Source organism: Monodon monoceros, unplaced genomic scaffold (genome assembly GCF_005190385.1).
Source record: "Monodon monoceros isolate NGI ecotype Baffin Bay Population unplaced genomic scaffold, NGI_Narwhal_1 Super_Scaffold_2, whole genome shotgun sequence".
NCBI lineage: Eukaryota > Metazoa > Chordata > Mammalia > Artiodactyla > Monodontidae > Monodon > Monodon monoceros.
In genome coordinates, this window is record NW_021703776.1 from 13752524 (window position 1) to 13772542 (window position 20019).

Genomic DNA, 20019 nt, shown 5'->3' on the forward strand with positions numbered 1-20019 from the left:
CCCTCCCCTCCCCATGTCTGTAAAGTAACACATAATTTAGATGATCTCTGAGGTTCCTTTGGGCTGCTATTCTATGATTTGGATTTTCCTGTGTGGAAATCTAAATGAGAATGTCTCAGAAAAGCTTCTTACTAAACTCGGTCTGCCCTTAACGATGTACTTGTGTTTTCACTGGTCTTTATTAGGTGCCCACAGTTTTGTTAGGTGAAGTTCAGAACAGTGAAAAGGCATAAACCCTGCTTCTGAGGATCTTGTGATCACCAAGGGGTATTGGGAAGAAAGGGAAAGAGGGTTTTGTTGGCTTTAGTGGCGGAAATTGTCCACCTGAATGGCATATCTTGAAGATGGGTCAGGTTATTCCATATGGCTGGAAGGAAATGAAAAGCTTATTTGCTTTTCTCATTTCCCCCCCTCCTCTCTATATTCTTAGTGCTTTCCCAATATAAATTCCTCCTTGAATTGAACATGAAATTCTGATACTACAGAGCAAAGGAGAGATCAGGGTTTATGAAGACTGCATATCTTGTGAATCTTAAGTAGAGCTCTTCAATGATTAGAGGCTCAACTTTTTCTCACTTTTCTAGTCAAAGTGTTAAACAGGAAGGAGAGCAGCTTTAAGAGATAAGAATCTTAGTTCAGGGGCTTCCCTGGTGGCGCAGTGGTTGAGAGTCCGCCTGCCGATGCAGGGGACGCGGGTTCGTGCCCTGGACCGGGAAGATCCCACATGCTGCGGAGCGGCTGGGCCCGTGAGCCATGGCCGCTGGGCCTGAGCGTCCGGAGCCTGTGCCCCGCAACGGGAGAGGCCACAACAGTGAGAGGCCCGCATACCGCAAAAAAAAAAAAAAAAAAAAAAAAAAGAATCTTAGTTCAGTAGATACAAAGTTTTGAAGAGGATGTTGAACAGTGGTTTTAAAAATATATAAATATAATAATTCTATAATAAATATAATGCATATTGATTTTAGCAGGTTTAGAAAGTATTGGCAGTAGCTCACAGTAATGATTTTTATTTGCCATCTTCTTAATGGTTACAGCAACCCTGTGATGGGAGTCCTGTTATCACTCTCATTCTACAGATGAAGAAACCGAAGCTTAGGGAGGTTACTATTGATATTTTGGTGTTTATTCTTCTCATTTTCTCCCAACATGTGTATATGAATTTCTTCAATAACACTTGGATCATGCAAAGCAGGTTTTTATGACCTCCTTATTCACCTAATAAGACGTTTTGAGAACCTTTCCCTTTGTTATTAAATCGTCTTTGAAAACAGATTTTAGGGTCTGTGTCATATTTAATCTTATGAAATTTATTTAACCCAGGGTTTCTTGACCTTGGCACTATTGGCATTTTGGACCAGATAATTTTTTGTTCCAGGAGATTGTCCTGTCCACTTTGGATATTTACCATCATCCCTGGTCTCTACCCCACAAGATACCAGTAGCATCTTCTCCCCCAACTCAGTTGTGACAACAAAAATGTCCCCGGACATTGCCAAGTAAATGACTTGGAGGGTGGGCAAAATTACCTCCAGTTGAGAACCACTTATTTAACCATATGCATTTTAAGCCTTAAAAAATAATATATGCATATGAGTAGACTCATTGGAATTTTCTATCTATATGAAACAGACCCATGTCATCTAGATTACATTTATCAGCTCCTAATTTCAGCTACTTGTTTTTGATTAATATGTGTTTTCAATAATAGCAATATTGCTTGAAAGTAAAAAATTTAACAACATTATTTGCATTCATATAAGAATGTAATTGCTTGTCTGTCACCAGTCTGATGGAAAGGCATCCTGGGAACTTTGACCACAGTTGTTTTATTGTAGATGAATTCCATTATCTCCATGTCACTTTCTTAAAAAGTTTGGTCATCGAGGCAGCTGTAATACCTTGTGTTATTAATGGAAACCAGAAGTTACTCTCTTGGCTTGTTTATGTAGTTTTCTTGATAGGTTTTGACATTTTAGAAGGCTCTATGAAGCCATCTTTCCTACCAGATAGTCATCTTTTTGTGTAAGTAAAATCATCCTTTTGTAATAGAACTGTCACCTATAACAGTCAATAGTGGCACTTGCCCTTTTAAGGAGGTGACAGTCATTTGGGGAGGGGGAAAATACAAAGTTAATAAAAAGGTCCTAATTTCTTGATGAATTTTGAATATTACAGTTCATCTTTTTTGTACAGCTTTTCTCATCATAAGCCTCTTCTACTGTTTCTGGAAAAGCTCCAGACTGATATGACGTAGGTGGAGGTGTCCTTTCTTGCCCATGTACATTTACTGGTAACGTTACAGTTTCAAATAAACGCATATACACAATAATAAATAGTTCTTGACTATTTATATTACCTTTGTTGATAGTAACGTTGATGCAGTTACTGTTGTAGTGAATAGCTCTATTCCTTAAAAATTTGTTAGTTATGTTTTTGAGACTTAAATTGTTTGTTTTGATTGACTTACAGTGTAATTTCAATTATGCTTTAAAAAATTCTTATTTGTATCTGGTACCTACTGTGTTTTATTTTTTTCTTCTCCGTCTATCTCCTCCAATAAATAGTGATCAAAAAGAAATATTTTAATATATCATGGGGCTTCTTATGAAGTGAATTATTTAGGAGAGAAAATGGTTTCAAATACAAATTTTCTAAAGTTCAAATGTCTGACACTAGATTTTGATAGCTTTTTAAAAATACTTTAAACTTATAAGGGTGACTACCAATTTTGAGTATTTCAGTTCTTATTAAAGTAACTAGAATTCTAGAGACAATGTTCTAGAGGAAGAAAACCTTTATACTTTCAGACTGATGGCTGATTATTGATTTGCTTTTTATTAAGACTTGGTGTTTTCCTGTGGAAGTTCAGACTTTTTTTTTTTAGACAATGAGAATTTTGTTTTGTTTTGTTTTTGAGGATATTAGTGTTCCCTATTGTATCTAGCTTTAAAACATTGGATATTTATTAAAAGGATTTGCCTCTGGTCAGATGTAGTTGATGATGAGATCAACTAATCCATTCATCTTATTAAAACTTCTAGAGGTTCAACTGAGCTCTTTCTCATAGGTGAGGCTGGATGTGATGAAGGGCATCTCCATAGAGTGAGGTTGTGAATTGTCCAGGAATTCTCCACTGGTGATATTCTCCACTGACTTGACTTGGACTTTGTAAATAGCTCACTCCTTCAGCATATCTAGTATCGTTTTGTGAAAAAAACCCAAACAAGACAAAACTGTATTTTAACAAAGAACTGATATCCAGAAATAACATTTTAAGTTCTATATTAATAGGAAGAGTAGAAAATGGAATGATCTTTCTGTGAACCCCCTGAATTCATATGACACACTTTTTTTTTTTTTAAATAAAATTCAGGTCTTCATTTGAACTGTCACAGTGGGACCTAAAATATACTGATGTGGGGCTTCCCTGGTGGCGCAGTGGTTGAGAGTCTGCCTGCCGATGCGGGGGACACGGGTTCGTGCCCCGGTCCGGGAAGATCCCACATGCCGCAGAGCGGCTGGGTCCGTGAACCATGGCCGCTGAGCCTGCGCGTCCGGAGTCTGTGCTCCACAATGGGAGAGGCCACAACAGTGAGAGGCCTGCGTACCGCAAAAAAAAAAAAAAAAAAAAAAAAAAGTACTGATGTGTGAAAGGTGTGGATAGAGTTAAAACAGTATGAAAAATTGCTTATAAACACCGAACTATTTTTTCTTGTACACAAAATTTAAAATATCAGGTGAAAAGTACAATATTCTCGTTGGTTACATAAGTCTAAGTTAGGTGGCGGGACTTCCTCTGTGTAAATTTACCCTGTGGTGTTAGTAACAAATTACTAAATAGTTTTTGAGGCAGAAATCTTTAATTGCCTTAGTCTGTTGTCCCCAAAAGCAATTTTTTCGCTTTTAAGTTCAAAACTCAGTAAAAAAATGACCATGATAAGAAATTTATTTTCAGATAGTGTTTTAGAGTCCTATAGGATGATCTAAAGGACCTGTCTTTAATTAAAAGTGCTATACACTTAGTGAAAATCCATGTTAGTTGAGGAATTGATTCTTTTTAAAGGAAAGCTGCAGATTTTTCTTGTATGGGTAAATGTCACTCTGTTCATATCTTCGCTTAAGCTGCAAGTCAGGACTTGGACTATTCCTCTAGGTTGTCATAGAAACGCAGTTAACTGTCATCTCAACTCAGACTGTTGATGGTTTTATTTGTAGGCTTGCAAGATTATTAAAATTTAACAAAAATTATTGATTTGCTTTTTATTAACACTGGGTTGTTTTCCATGGAAGTTCAAATTGCATGAAAGTCTTTTTTCTGTTTATTTTTACAGTGAAACTCTATGAAATCTACCTGTTTTTTTTAATGTTTTTTTATTTAAAATGTGATATATAGTCTGCAGCAGTGGAATAACCTCCGCGAATTGTATTTTTGAATCACTTTCCATTTTCTTTGTTTACAGCAAGCAGAAAACACCTTTAAAAATTCACCTTTACCCCGCTTTTAACTTAACATAAAAGATACCTGTCAGAAAAGCGTGAAATGCTACGTGAAGTGCCTAATATTGGAGTTTTCATTTTATTTATGGTTTTCAAAGCCGAGCACAAATGCTTCAGTGAACTGTGCTGTGAAAGTATTTATTTTTGTATATTTATGTGCGAGAAATTATTTAGTTTTCACTTATAAATAAGACAGGCAAACCTTATTTACCGTAACTTTACCTAATGGTCCGTGGATGAGTGCTTTTATGCAAAATAGTCAAGAGGCTAGAATTAACTTTTCACATTGGATGCACATTTGATGTCTAGGCCTGAACAACATGTGGCATCTTATTATAAAGACTAACATTCAGGATTCAGTTTGTATTTAACACATTTACTTCAGAATGCACACATCCTGCCTTTGCTACATTCAGTGTTAGCTTTGAAATGATTTCTATTTCTTGCTTGTAGATACATAAGTAGAAGTGTTTATTTGTTGCTTTTTCTAATTTTCTTTTTTCTAGGTTTTTTAAGACTTGGTTAATTAGCTATTTGGTATTTTATTTTAACAACAGGTCACTTTTGGACATGCAGCATCTCCTTGGGTTGGGGTGATTATCGCAGTTACCTTTTTAAAGAAGGGTAGGTCTTTTAAAGAACCATGAACATGATACTTCCTTTTGTGGCTGTTCTTAGAGTTCTTCGTGGAAAGTTAATAGTAGGTAGACCATCTTTGATTTTAACACCCTTTTACTAAATAACCAACTAATAGCTTGTGTATACTTGGAGAAGAAAATTTAAGACAGCTCATCAGTAGACATGGAATATTGATTTTTTAAATTAAACCAGGTTTATTGCTCTTAAAATTTTACTACTCCTCTTGTAGCTAGTCTGCATGATGGCCCCTGGTGATCCTCACCTCCTATTATTCCTGCCCTCATGTCCTCCCTTCCCACACTGAATCCTCGCTGGCCTGCATCATCAACGGCATATTGCAGAAGCATCAGTGTGTGACCTCTGAAGCTGGGTCATATATAACATTAGGATTTCCACTATGCATATCACTCGGGAAGCCACCTCTGCCACGTCCTAAGGACACTCAAGCAGCCCTTTGGAGAAGTCGAGGAGGCCAGCAACTGAAGCCTCCTGCCAACAGCCAGCCCCAACTTGCCACCCACTTGAGTGAGCCATCTGGGAAGCCAGTACTCTAACCCCAGTCAATTCTTCAGATGCCCAGCTCACACCTTGCCTGCAACCCCATAAAAGATCTTGAATCTGAACCACCCAGCCAAAGCCACTTCTGTATTGTTTACCCACAGAAACTCGGTTAAATAATACATATTTATTGTTGTTTTAAGTCGGTAAATGTTGGAATAATATGTTATGCATCTATAGATAACTAATGCACCTGCTAAAGAAACACATTTTTAAGCATTTCCTATTGATCCCATAGTTTATAGTTGTAGGCATGAAAATTGTGGAGGCTTCTGTTGTGATTTGTAGTGTAATTTTTATAGGAGTTTTTATATAAGACATTGACATTAGAGCATTCATAACTGAACTTGAATTTTGGCTTTACTTTCTACCCACTGTGTATCTTAAGGAAATTACCTAAAATTTCTGATCATCAGTTTTTACTGAAAATCTGTAAAATGGGATAATGATATTCAACTCTCCATAATTTTTTTAAAGTCAGGATGAAATGAGATACCTATTCAGTCTGTAGCATGATGTTTGGTATATCTCATCCTTTCTATTTAACTAGAAATTAGCCCCTTTCCATGTGGAGCTGCAGGTCTTTGCCCCAGGGGTAAAGACTTCTGTAAGCATCTGAGTTTGTGGTCTCTGTGGGACTGTTTATTAGTATTATAATCTTTAAGAGGCCCAGGACTTACTACTCTGCAAGTCATTTTTCTTCTACATAATTTTCTTTTTACTGTGATGAGCCTAGGTGTGATTTTCTTCATATTTCTTGCTTGGGTTTGCAGAGCTTTTTGAACTTGTGGGTTGATGTCTTATCAGTTTTGAAAATTCTCAGTTGTTCCCTCTGTAAATGTTCTTCCTGTCTTTCCTCCCTCCCATTTTCTTTATCCTTGTGGGATTGTGTTGAAAAGTATGTTAGCCCTTTTCCCTGTGTTCCACATATCACATATAATTTTTCTGTATTTTCCATCCATTTTCCTTCTCTGGCCTTCCCTTTGGATATCTTTTTTTTAAGATTTATTTATCTATTTATTTATTTTGTCTGTGCCGGGTCTTAGTTGTGTCATGCGGGCTCATAGTTGTGGCATGTGGAGTTCTTAGTTGTGGCATATGTGTGGGATCTAGTTCCCTGACCAGGTATCGAACCTGGGCCCCTTGCATTGGGAGCACAGAGTCTTACCCACTGGACCACCAGGGAAGTCCCCCCTTTGGCTATCTTTTGACCTGTTTTCCATCTCACTAATCCTGTCTTCTGCTTTGCTAATCTTCTGTTGAGCCATCTATTGCATTCTTAATTTCAGTTACATTTTTCAGTTCTAAAATTTTCATTTGATTCTTCTTTACAGATTACAGTTCTCTGTTGAAAATCTCCCTTTTCATCTGTCTTATTCATCTTTTCCTCCCTCCCTCCCTCGCTCCCTTCCTTCCTTCCAGAACATACTAGTTTTTTAAAGTCCTTTTCTTCTAACTGTAGGTCACCCATGGGTCTGTTTTTACAATATTTTTTTCTCCTTGATTTTCAGTCATTTGGTCCAGTCTTGTGGTGCACCTGGTAATTTTTTATTGAATTCTCAGTATTATAAGTGAAGAATTGTAGAAGTCCCCATAGTATTCTTTTTCCAAGGGGTCAGCCTTTCCTTTACTGGACAGATGGGTTGAGGGTTATGTACCTTACTCCAGTCAGGGATTGAACTGAGTCGAAGCTAGACAGAAGTTTGGGGAAGCTATTGTGCTTATCCCCTGGGGACCAGGAGTCCCAAATGAGAGCCTGTGGTATTCACCAGGATCTCATTTCCCGATGGCTCCTGAACTCTAATTCTTCTCTTCCCAGCATATCAAGGCAGCGAGTTTGCATTTTTGATGCTTTCTGTTTAGCTTTTTTGTCTCATACCTTATGTAGCTTTGGAAATTTGCAGTTGTCCTTTGGGGAAAAGTGGCTGTGTAACAAACTCACTTCTTTGCCTCTGTCTTCCACTGGGGTCTTAGCCCATTAGGTCTCCAGTCCCCACAAGTACCAGAACGTTTGCTGTTTTCCATCCTCCCAGGACTGGCCATCTTTCTAGGCAGAGATTCTCAGCCTCTGGTTGATAAATGCCTCCATGAAGAATGGCTGTAGAGTGCCAGCTCACCTCTCCATGGTTTGTCCACCATCTTGGAATCCTGACCCTTTTAGTTCAGGTTGCCTCAGCAGCCCTTTAATTGATGCCTTATAGTGATGTTTCTCTATAGTTCATTAAGCTTTCCTGGTTATTCTAAGTGAGAACATTGATGTGCCTCAAACTACCCAAATGTTAGCTGGAAGGTGAGGACTACACAATTATTTTGGAAGGAGATATCAATGATTAGATTATTTTTGTGAACTTCTCTTTTGGCCAGCTTTATCCAATCATAGGTGTTGGTATATGCATATTTTCTTGTTTCTCATTACATACTGATGAAGTAAAATGGAATATTTTTCTGAATGATTGTAGTAATTTTTATAACTATCCTTGATTTATTAATTCATAGCCATTATAGTCGACATAGATTCCTAACTTTATTTTATAACTCTGAGGATTAAGGATGTCTTATGATGCTGTATCAACAGTGGAATTGAACATATAAAGTTAGTGATAATATTGAATACATATAAAATGATTGAGTCAACAGTGAATATTCTAACATAACAATGAGAGTCAACAGTGAATATTCTAACGTAAACTAAATAATGACTGTTCATGGTTTAGCAGTTATTTAAAATAAATATTAAAATATTTTTTTCTGAAGAGTAATATATAGTTTGTTTTATATAAAATTTCTAATTTTCTCTCACTTTGACTTAATTTTTATAATTATATTTTTCTGGGCTTCCCTGGTGGCGCAGTGGTTGAGAGTCCGCCTGCCGATGCAGGGGACGCGGGCTCGTGCCCCGGTCCGGGAGGATCCCACATGCCGCGGAGCGGCTGGGCCCGTGAGCTATGGCCGCTGAGCCTGCGCGTCCGGAGCCTGTGCTCTGCAACGGGAGAGGCCACAGCAGTGAGAGGCCCGCATACCGCAAAATAAATAAATAAAATAAATATTAAAATATTTTTTCTGAAGAGTAATATATAGTTTTATATAAACTTTCTAATTTTCTTTCACTTTGACTTAAGTTTTATAATTATATTTTTCTAATTAGCATGAGATATTCTCAAATCTGACAAAAATACTTGTAATCTTGAAATGCAAAATTCATGTCTTATAGAGGTTTATTATATTCCTGTCTCACTGCTGTGTTTTATGTCCATTAGGGCACACTGACAACCATTTTGCCCATACGCTATTTATTGACTTTGTTTGCGTAGTCAGACAGACAGTATTGTATTTAATATGCTAAAGTTGACTATTGTCAGCAGTGAGTATATATAGTCCTCTTTCCAGCTTTTGAATTTATTCTGCCATTGAAGTTGTAGCAGTTGATAGACCAGTTGGAAAAATGAAACATGAGGATCTTAACCTTTAGCTGTAGTTGGGTTGCTGACAGTCATTAAGGGAACCATCTCTGGTTCCCTCTTACAATGTGTGTTTTGAGTCTTTGAGTCTTTCAGATAAGTCCTTGAGGGCTGTCATTTTCTCTGCTCTCTGTGCAGGAAGAAGAGAGTGAAGAGGAGCCCAAACTGAAGTATGAAAGGCTCTCCAATGGGGTCACTGAAATCCTTCAGAAGGATGCCGCTAGCTGCATGACAGTCCACGACAAGGTAAGGTGGCCCATGTAGAGGATTCTGCTGTGAGTTGTTTCTGTGGTAAGTTTGTTGATACTTTGGAGCCTGGGTGCTTTGCATGTGTTTTTTTTGTTTGTTTTTTGTTTTTTTACAGTAATCATGTCTCCTTTCCATTCTTCCTCTCTCCTTTCTCACCAACAAAAAAACAAAACAACAACCAGAGATATTATATAAATGTACTTGTACACACACACACCAGCCACTGCAAGGGTATATCAAGTAGGATTCAGACGATGATGGATGTGAAAGGTTTGTAGCAAGTGGCTCTGGGAAACCCTAGCGCTTAATTCCTCAGCTCTTAAGTAGTGGAGTAGGAAAGTGTTAAGATGAGAAGTATTGTGGAGCTCATTGCTTTCGTGAAAGTAGAAGAGATTCCATTGGAGGCCTTAGGAATCAGCAGCAAGACCCCAGATGATTACTTATCTATTACATGAATGAATGAATAGATGCCACATCTGGGTCTTCGCTATAACAAAGCCCCCTCCACCAACTTTCTGAATCCAGGCTAAGTACTATACAGGATGCTTAGCCCATTCTTAGACCAAAACAATCTGGGTCATAATTGGAACATCAGAGGCCAGGGAGTTTCACCCATTGCTCTGTCTTCCCTATCTGCCCTGTGAGTGAGTTTCACCCATTGCTTGTCTTCCCTATCAGCCCTGTGAGTGAGCCTTGGTACCTCCACAAAAGGCAGACCCCCAGCTCTGATCCATCTCCTGGCTTTATCCCTTTGTTACCAGCAGTATTGTCCCATCCTCCTCCTTACCTCCACCCAGTTCCCCTTTACTACCAATTTCATTCCATTGTAAACAGATTCCTGCACTTGCTCAGCACGGCAGTAGTATATGTGCTGTCTGTTTTGTTTTTCCAGAAACCCCCTCCTTCGGCCCCGTTTCATCTCTCTACCCTTAAGGCCACACTCTAGAGGGTGTCCATCCCTGGGACTTGAGGATCTTTTGGGCAACGCTCTCTTATCCTTTGTTCCTTGAAGCTATTGTGTTCATCTTCCCACTAACCCTGTTTTGTGACTGTGTGGAGCCCTGATCTCTAATCCATTCTTTCTCTTTCTTTCTGTCAAGTGGTCAACTATCCTAAGTTAACTTTACCAGCAGATTCAATTCTCTAATGGCCCTGACCCTCATGTGCCCCCCGTCTACACTCTCAGCTCCGAGTCAGTGCTCAGATGACCAAAGCCGCCCGCCACGTGCCGGTACACGTTGCGTGCCAAGGTGCACATGCCACTGAAAGGGCTGATATTTATTTGTCCTTCATCAGCTCCTCCAGTCCCCAATCCGCCTCTTCAGCCACAATCCCTTCACTCTCAGAGGATGATGTCATTTCTATTTAATTAAGAAAATGGAAACTACCAAGCATGATCAGCCTCAATTCCTGACCCCTTTCCCAGCTCATCTGAATCCACACCCACCCTTCCCCACAGGAGCTGTTCTTCCCCCTGCTCAAGGACCTTTTTGTCCACTTCTTTACTTCCCCTCCCCTCATTTCCTCCCTTCTCTCCTAGCGATCAGGCTATGTCATGGAGCAGACATAACTCTAGCCCCACGTGACTACTGATCTAATTTCTGATTCTATGAATGAACCTTTTTTGCATGTTTCATGTACATGGAATCATACATTGTTTGGTCTCTTGTGTCTGGCTTCTTACAGTTACTATCATGTTTTTGAGGTTCACTTGTGACGGAGCACGTATCAACACTTCATTCCTCCTTATTGCTGGATAATATTCCACGGTATGGACAGAACACACTTTGTCCATTCACCAATTTGTGGAAATTTCGATGCTTTTGACACTGTGGATCTCACCTTTCTTAAAACTTCCTTATCATGACACCATTTTCTTATCACTTTCTTGATCACTTCTGTTATTCCCTTCTGGTTTCCTTTCAGTTTCTTTCACCTCTACTTTTCCCTTACACGTTGGTTTTCCCAAGATTTGGTCCATTGGCCACATGTCTTCTAAATGTGTACTTTTCTTTTTTTTTTTTAAAATAAATTTATTTGGCCGCGTTGGGTCTTCGTTGCTGCACACGGGCTTTCTCTAGTTGTGGCGAGTGGGGGCTACTCTTCGTTGCAGTGCGTGGGCTTCTCATTGCGGTGGCTTCTCTTGTTGCCGAGCAAGCGGGCTTCAGTAGTTGTGGCTTGCGGGCTCTAGAGCGCAGACTCAGTAGTTGTGGCGTACGGGCTTAGCTGCTCCACGGCATGTGGGATCTTCCTGGACCAGGGCTCGAACTCGTGTCCCCTGCATTGGCAGGCGGATTCTTAACCACTGCGCCACTGTACTCTTCTTGATATTTAAATTTCTTGATTTCTGTGGCCACCTCCACCCTGACCCTTCCAAGAATAGCGTGCTTATTTATCCAGGTGCCTCCTACACAGCTCTACCTTTGGTTCTGTTTTTACCTGAGACTCACCATGTCCATAATGAGCTCATCTTCTTTTCCCTTCCTTCCCTTGCCTCTGTAGTTTTTGGGTTCTCTGCCCCATTTGGTGGCATCACCTAAAGCCAAAGCTGACTCCTTCTCTCCTTCCGCCCAGTCATTCCCTAAGTCCTGGTGGTTCTCTCACCACCCCTGCCCTAGCAAGGCCCTCATCTTCTCCTGGCTGTACTTGTGTGCCTCTCGTTTTTCTACCCAGATCTGATTTTCATCATCCAGTAAATAAAAGTGTGAGCTCCTTCATGTGGTGTTTAGGGTCCTCTGAGATCTTGCCTCCTTGTGTGATTGGCCCCATATCTGACCACTTTCTGCCACAAGTGCGATGGTCTGGCAGCAACTCCTGACTCTTCTTACTCACAACATCTCTTCTGCCTGGATTCTACCCCCATGTCACCTGCTTGAGTCTACTCCCATGCTGAGTCAAAGATCTTTTAGTACAGGCATTCATCATTTCTCCCTGGAACTAATGAACACACCGTGGACCAATCTATTTTCTTTCAGATTTGATTTCATCCTAGTCCATTTTTAACACTTCTTTCTACACTTCTACACTTCTAATCTTCCAGGAATTCAGATCTGATCATGTACTCCCCCTTCCTAGAATTCTGTATTGGCTTCCTGGTGTCTTCATGATTTGGACACACTCCCCCACCCCCACCCCCCCAAACACACACTCACTTTGTTACCTTTCATCTCTCCATAAATATTCCCCGGTGGTGCAGTGGTTAAGAATCCGCCTGCCAATGCAGGGGACACAGGTTCAAGCCCTAGTTCGGGAAGATCCCACACGCTGCGGAGCAACTAAGTCCGTGCACCACAGCTACTGAGCCTGCGCTCTAGAGCCTGCGAGCCACAACTACTGAAGCCCGCATGCCTAGAGCCCGTGCTCCTCAACAAGAGAAGCCACCGCAATGAGACGCCTGCGAGCCACAACCAAGAGTAGCCCCCGCTCGCTGCAACTAGAGAAAGCCCACGTGCAGCAACAAAGACCCAATGCAGCCAAAATTAATAAATAAATAAATAAATAAATAAAACCCTTCAATGGCTCTCATTACACGCAAGATGAAGTCTGAAAAGTTTAAAAAAAAAAAAATTCAGAAGTCTCCTGTTAACCAACCTTGCCAATCTCATTGCCTGTCTCCTGCCCTGGATGCTTCCACCATATAAAACTATTTGTGATTTTTTTGCCTTTGTCCTGCTTTTTATGTGACTACATGCCTTTGTGCAAGTTGTATCCACGCTGTCTAAAATGGTCTTTACCACAAGCCTGCCCCATCTGCCTCAGTGTCTGCTGTCTAACACTCCTCCTTCAAAGTTGACCCTTGAGCAACATGGATTAGAACTGCACGGGGTCCACGTATACATGGATTTTTTTCAGTAGTAAATACTACACGGTCCCTGGTTGGTTGAATCTGTGGCTGTAGAACCACTGATCTGGAGGAACCGTGGATCTAGAGGGCCAGCTATAAGTTATATGTACATTTGCAACTGCAGGAAGGGTGGGTGCCCCTAACTGACCCCAGATTGTTCAAAGGCCAACTATCTACTATGGAAAAAAATCTGTGTCTAAGTGGACCCTCCCAGTTTAAACCTGTGTTGTTCACGAGTCAATTTTACTTACTTTTAAAGCATACTCTAAAAATTTAATCTCAATCAGTTTTTTATTTCTGTCTCTGTCTCATTTTACCATCATCCTTTTAAGTCATACGTCGTGCTTATTGTCTAGTTACATCATAGGTGCTTTGTGTGTGTGTGTGTGTGTGTGTGTGTGTGTGTGTGTGTGTTGAATAAACCACCAAATTGATGAAAAGGAGAACAAAGTTTGCCTCCCCAGAGGTCAAACTTTATTAATACCATACTTAATCCGACTTGGCCAAGGAGCCTGACGGTGGGAACTGTAGTCAGACTAAGTTTGAGAACACGCACTCTTGATCTGAGGCTCGTGTTTCTATCTACCAGGCTTCTGATCCAGTTGAGAGTATTTTAGCTCTTAATTCTGGCCCTAGCTCTGCCACTCATTGACTGTCTCCAGGGAAGTCACATCAACTCCCAGAACTTATTTCCTTATGTGTAATTGAAGGCATCCATGCTCTAATGCTTTCTTTGAATGCTATAAAGTGCTAGGTGAAACACAGATATTACTGTACAGCTGAACACATTTGAAATGTGCTACTTCTTGTTTCTTTCGTGGTGTCCAAAAGACTGCTTATTGCTTCTTCTACCTGTTTACTTACAAAAAGTCCAACTGTTCAAAGGAAAAGCAGTTATGCTAGTGGATGGTTCAGAAGGATTCAATGCCCAAATGATAGTTTATAAAATGAGTCAAGTTTCTGTATTTAAACAGGAGAGGGACTGATTAAATTATGTTTATTCTTTGCCCATGCTGGATTTTAAGTGCTCTCAGGTTAAAAGAAAAAAAATTCAATAGTTACAAAAGCACAGAGCTTTTCATGTCTGGCAGGAGGGTCATATTTAAAGGATTTATATTTATGTTTGTGATTTGTGGCCAGTTCTGCATTTTTTCCCTTGTATTTTAAGTAGTCGAAAGCAACATAAAAACTTCCATTTCATTAGCAAATGAAAGTATGACTCATTAATAATTTTGGTAGTTAAATTTTTAAGAACTATATGATTGCCTTATCAAACTTGATTGTTTTAAGAGCACATAAAGTTATTTCTAAAAGGGAGCAACAATAATTGATCTAATCCAAATGATGAAATGTTTTCCTAAACAAAAGGTAGCTTGTTATAAAAACCACTGCATTTTTTTTTCAAAGATGTTCTAAAGTAATTATAGTTTTAGGTTGAAATCATACAATCAAAATAATTATTTTATGTTTCCTTTCTGTCTTAAGTGTTAAATGAATTAAACTAGTAATTTTGAAAAGAAAAAAGGAACGAATTAATATTTGGGATAAAATACTCTGTGTAGAACCTTTAAAACTTTGATAAAATATAATTGGAAGTTCAAGAATGGCCTTCACAGAGATATCAGAGAATGACCCAGTATTAAAGCATTGGCCCTCTTGGTTTTCTTTCTTTCTTTTTTCTTTTTTTTGACTTTTGGCCGCGCCATGCAGCATGTGGGATCTTAGTTTCCCGACCGGGGATCGAACCTGTGCCCCCTTCATTGGCAGCGTGGAGCCTTAACCACTGGACCGCCAGGAAAGTCCCTCCCTTAGTTTTCTAACAAAGTAAATACAGTGTTTATGAGGAGAGTCAATACTGTCGAGTACTTGGGTATAGTGAGCTTTTAAAACCCATTCATTCTTTTACCATAGGTGGCCTCAGAATGGAGTATTGTTTGTAGCTAGTATTATGTGGTATTTTTGTATTCAGATATTGTCAGAGTGTCACTGTGGAGAAGAAATTACACCCCTCTGAGTCCTCTGTTTCTAATTAGAATGTTCTTTTGCTTTGGAGGAAACAGCCCTGTTTGGTTTAAATATTCAGACTCATTCCCCCCCCACCCCGCAAAATTACCTCTTCCCCTGCCCTTTCCAGGGCCCCGACATCCTGTTTTCAGCAGCCTTGTTGTCTGCCCTGGATGAGTAATCGGCCTGGCACCTTGTGCATTCAGGCAGCCCTGTGCAGTGGAATCGTCATACCTAGTTATGTCTGCACACCTGATGTTTTATTAACCAGTATTGATTTTTTTTTACCCGGGGGACTTTTTTTTCTTCCTGAAAAAAAGGCAGCCTTGCAGGAGTGAAAGGCATTGCAGGGACTGAATTTCTAATGAACCCCCTTCTTTTCTTTTTTGTGACGCCTCTTTAATGTAGCTTTATATTTTAAGCGCCTGATCTGAAATTTCATTTTCAGTAATTCCATTCTGAGAAATCCTTTTAAATCTTGACTTTCTGTAAGGTTAATTTTTTCAAGATTGTGCTGCTTGACTGAAAAGCTTAGTAGTGCCTATAAATTTAAGCATTTCGTTCTAGGTTGCGATGAAGCATGTTCACATGCAACAAAATACAGAGAATTTGGAACTCTCTGAGTACTGCTTAGAGAGATAAAAGGGAAGATAAATCTCATGTCCTATTTCAGGTAGTCCTAAAGTTTCTTCTCATTTCTTTAGGGTTAGTTCAAACAATTAAAGAAACAGTGGGAGTTATGAACTAGTTTTATGTCATAAAATGAATATAAAGCTCAACAGTTATTTCTGTGACAGAAAAGGATTTTTTTCTTTTTTGCACTCAAAAATAAACATTGACACTTAATATCACACGTTTACTTTTAGAGAGGCATTCTCACGATGACAGTATAAGTACATCTGAGCTTTTGCATCTCACTGTGGCATGGATTTTCCTTCCTAAATAAGATTACTTTGTTGTTTGTGTGTGTGTGTGTGTGTGTGTGTGTGTGTGTATGTGTATGTTGAACTTAAATGATAGCACAGATTTACGCAGTTGCCATAAATTAAGGGGAGTTTACAAATCATTCCCTTCAGACGCTGAGTTCAACCGTGGGTTGGTCATACGTTCACAGCTGAATTTTAATTTGCTGCCTCAGTCCATCAGGGCATTGTGTACAGGCCGCATGCACACCATTAGTTGTCAGTAGATGAGGGTCCTCGTGAGTCATTCTGACAGCTAGCTTGCATGATCCCAAGAAAGAACGCCCTGTTCTGTGATTTCCTCCAAGCTGGAAACAAGCCTTCTCAAAGGAATGTGCGTCTTCCGAGGCATCGCAGATCACTTACACATTAAGTGTCTTGACTTTGCATATGGTTTTATTACTAATTATGTATGAATGGTCCATTAAGAAACTGACCCCTGGGGCTTCCCTGGTGGCCCGGTGGTTGAGAATCTGCCTGCTAATGCAGGGGACACGGGTTCAAGCCCTGGTCTGGGAGGATCCCACATGCCGTGGAGCAACTAAGCCCGTGTGCCACAACTACTGCTACTGCGCTTCTGGAGCCCGTGCTCTACAACAGGAGGGGCCACGATAGCGAGAAGCCCGCGCACCGTGATGAAGAGTGGCCCCCGCTTGCCGCAACTAGAGAAAGCCCTCGCACAGAAACGAAGACCCAACACAGCAAAAATAAATTAATTAATTAATAAACTCCTACCCCCCAACATCTTGTTTAAAAAAAAAACAACGCATATGCCCTTTAAAAAAAAAAAAAGACAAAGAAACTGACCCCTGTACCCCTCTGTTCTTCTTACAGTTCTTGGCACTGGGCACACATTATGGCAAGGTTTATTTACTGGATGTCCAGGGGAACATCACTCAGAAGTTTGATATAGTAAGTATCCAGTATAAAATAATGTGCGAGCTAAATTTCATGCTGAAATCCGTGCTTTGAAATACTTGTTTTAGCCATTTGTTTTTAGAGCATAAAGGATCTTTATCGATGAAATCGGAGTGCTAAGAGTTCAACTCTGAACTTTGTAACCTGTGCTAAAAAGTTTTAAAGGTGAACTTACAAAGAAAGAGGTCTGTATTTATACATAATCTATTTTCACTGCATATCTGCTATATAAACTCCTTTTAAAAATTTATTTTTATGAATCTGTTTAATTGCAGTTCTTTAGTTAATTATAGTCATCCATTTGGCTTTAAATGAAGCATTTAAAATACTCCTATGTGTATTTGTTTTAAACTGTAACAGTGTAGAATGTCTAGATGAATTGTTAATCAAAAAAAAAGATTGCTTTTATTGGTGATTAATGGTGCTAATTTACATACTCTGGGGGTTTGTGGAATCCTTAAAGTGTGAACCCCCTCATTTGATGACTAATGTCGATTGTAAGTACATGCCCCATAATCTTCTCCAGATGCCAAATGTAATTGAAAATTGATTGATCACCTTGCTGTTTCAGTTTATCTCTTCTAAATATATAAAGCTAATATTTTATGTGAATGTTCTGCGAGTTGGACTCTTAGGGGATTATATTGACTAAAAGAGAAGAGCCAGGCTTTTTATTTCTTTAATTGTGATTTGGAATCACCAAGGATGAAGGAAGTGTTGAACCTGAAGCTTGATTTTGGTGTTTAAGATGGGCCGAGAAAGTATCAAGTGTCCGTGGTTGTGTGAATGTGACCCTTTGGGATGAAAAAGGTGGTCATTTTGGGGAACATATTCCTTTTTCTGAAGAAAGCGTCAGCGCTTGTTGGAAGATCCATCATAAGGTATTGGTGTAGTTTACAAAGGACACCACAGTTTCTGAAGCTGATACGTTATCTATTAAAGGTAACAGGTTGCTTTGTTTTGCTTAAAAGAAACGGAACCACAGGTGATGACAGTATCCCTGGAATCTTTGGAATGGTCCTGGAAGGGAATTGTGTGCTCTAACCACTGATCCATCAGGCAGATATTTTTGCCTGACAGAAAAATAGTTTTGTGACAGAAAAATATTTGGGTGGGTTCTTGTTTGGCTTCGGCATCCCTTTCAGACAAGAGGATACTTTTGAACCTCTGTCTTCTCCCTCCTGGACACTGGCCACCCATTTTGATGATTTAATAAACATTTGGTCTTCCCATTACCATGCATTAAAATGGGAGCTGGTGCTAGGCAGAGCTCTTTTTTATGGTGTCACCCATATCTCCTCACCTTGAAAAAAGAGCTTGCCTGCATGGTCTCTTAAATTTACGGCTCCAGTTTAATGATTCTGTTCAACTCTGCTTCTCAGTAAGTCTTTTTAATCTTATATAGAAATTACTCGATTGCTGAGGTTCACAGGACAAACACTGCTGGTTCCATGGCCAAAAGAGAAACCAGGAGAAATACTGTACGAGTTGATTCGTGTCTTTCTTTACCCATTCATTCATGCGGTCCTTGTGTCTATTCAGTATAAGCTTTCAGCTTTATCTTTTCTGATGTCAGTTTTATGTCAGGTATATCCTGCGTCCTTTTCCAGGTAATTCCTGGTTCTTTATTTTCAGTCCTGCCTTTATGACATCTTTGAAAATTAAGTTCTTTATAGCTTTGCACTTATTTTTGGGCAGGAGAGGAAGATGGTTTGGTGCTCTGTTTGTTTACCTCACACAAGAATTTAATAGTCTGCTGTGGAGAAGTTTTTCATGAGGCCTTGGGTCTTCATGACCATTACCTTATGAGGTATATGACTTCCAGGTGACAGATTTCAGGATGTCATTATCTTTTGAGAGGAGCCTTAATCTTCAGCTTCTCATCTCAGATGAGTTTTTTCCTTTATTTTTTTAATTTTCCTGTTTCTGGTGATGTGGCTGCTTTTGGGGGCTCCATATCAGTGCTCTTAAAAAAGGATTTTTTCAATTCTAAAAACACTTATGGCTTGAATTTGCAGATTTTCTTTGGATGTAATGATTGCCACATTCAATCAGGAACTGTTTTCTTCATTAGAAATGCAGCGAGAGTGAAACAAGTATTAAAAAAAAAAAAAACTAGTGAATTAACACCTCTGACTTTAGTCTTTACTTCTAGGTGAAACTAATTTAAATGAATTAAAATTAGATAACATAATAATACCTTATACTTGCATAACATTTAAAAAAAATTCTCTCAAGAAACGTCTCCTCAACCCATTCACTGCATTCATAGCTTTTGAATGCAGTAGTAAAGTCACGAAGCAGTAGTTCAAAATCCTCACCTATCAATAGGGTTTTGTTTGGCAGAGGGTGGAGACATAGAGGAATCTTTATTTTTAAAAGGTTTCCCAGATGATTCTGCTATTTGTGTTGGAACGGAATCATTACATTAAAGGCTGTGTAACTTTAAGTGTGTATGATACAAAAGAAGAAATAACTAAACAAATCATTCTGCATGTTGAAGAAAGTGATTCGTTTTTCCATTAATATCTCCGGAGGAATACTGTTTGGCGCACTCTACAAAAGCTAAGCATGTGCCTTCCTAATGACCCAGCAGTTCAAAGTATATATCAGGAGAATGGAATACAGTGCACATGTCCCCAAAAAATATATGTGTAGAAGAGTGTTAATAGTAGCTTGATTTGTAATAACTCCAAACTGGAAACGACCCAAATGCTCATCAGTAGTACAATGGATAAGCAAATGATGGTATATTCTTAGCAATTAAAAAGAACAAACTATTGCTACCTGCAACAAACATGGATGAATTTCACTGTCTTAATGTTCAGCCAAAGAAGCCGGACACAAATATGTGCATGTTGTATGATTCCTTTTATATGACGGTTAAGAG

The 20019-nt window shown here is 39.3% G+C and overlaps 1 protein-coding gene across 1 annotated transcript in view; it reads left to right on the plus strand.

The window, feature by feature from the left end:
* Nucleotides 1-20019, plus strand: part of VPS41 (VPS41 subunit of HOPS complex) — a 189093-nt gene that overhangs the window by 30326 nt on the left and 138748 nt on the right. Inside the window, exons 3-4 of the mRNA XM_029233408.1 lie at nucleotides 9291-9398; nucleotides 17046-17123. Coding sequence (XP_029089241.1) covers nucleotides 9291-9398; nucleotides 17046-17123 — 186 coding nt within the window. The remainder of the gene's footprint in view (nucleotides 1-9290; nucleotides 9399-17045; nucleotides 17124-20019) is intronic.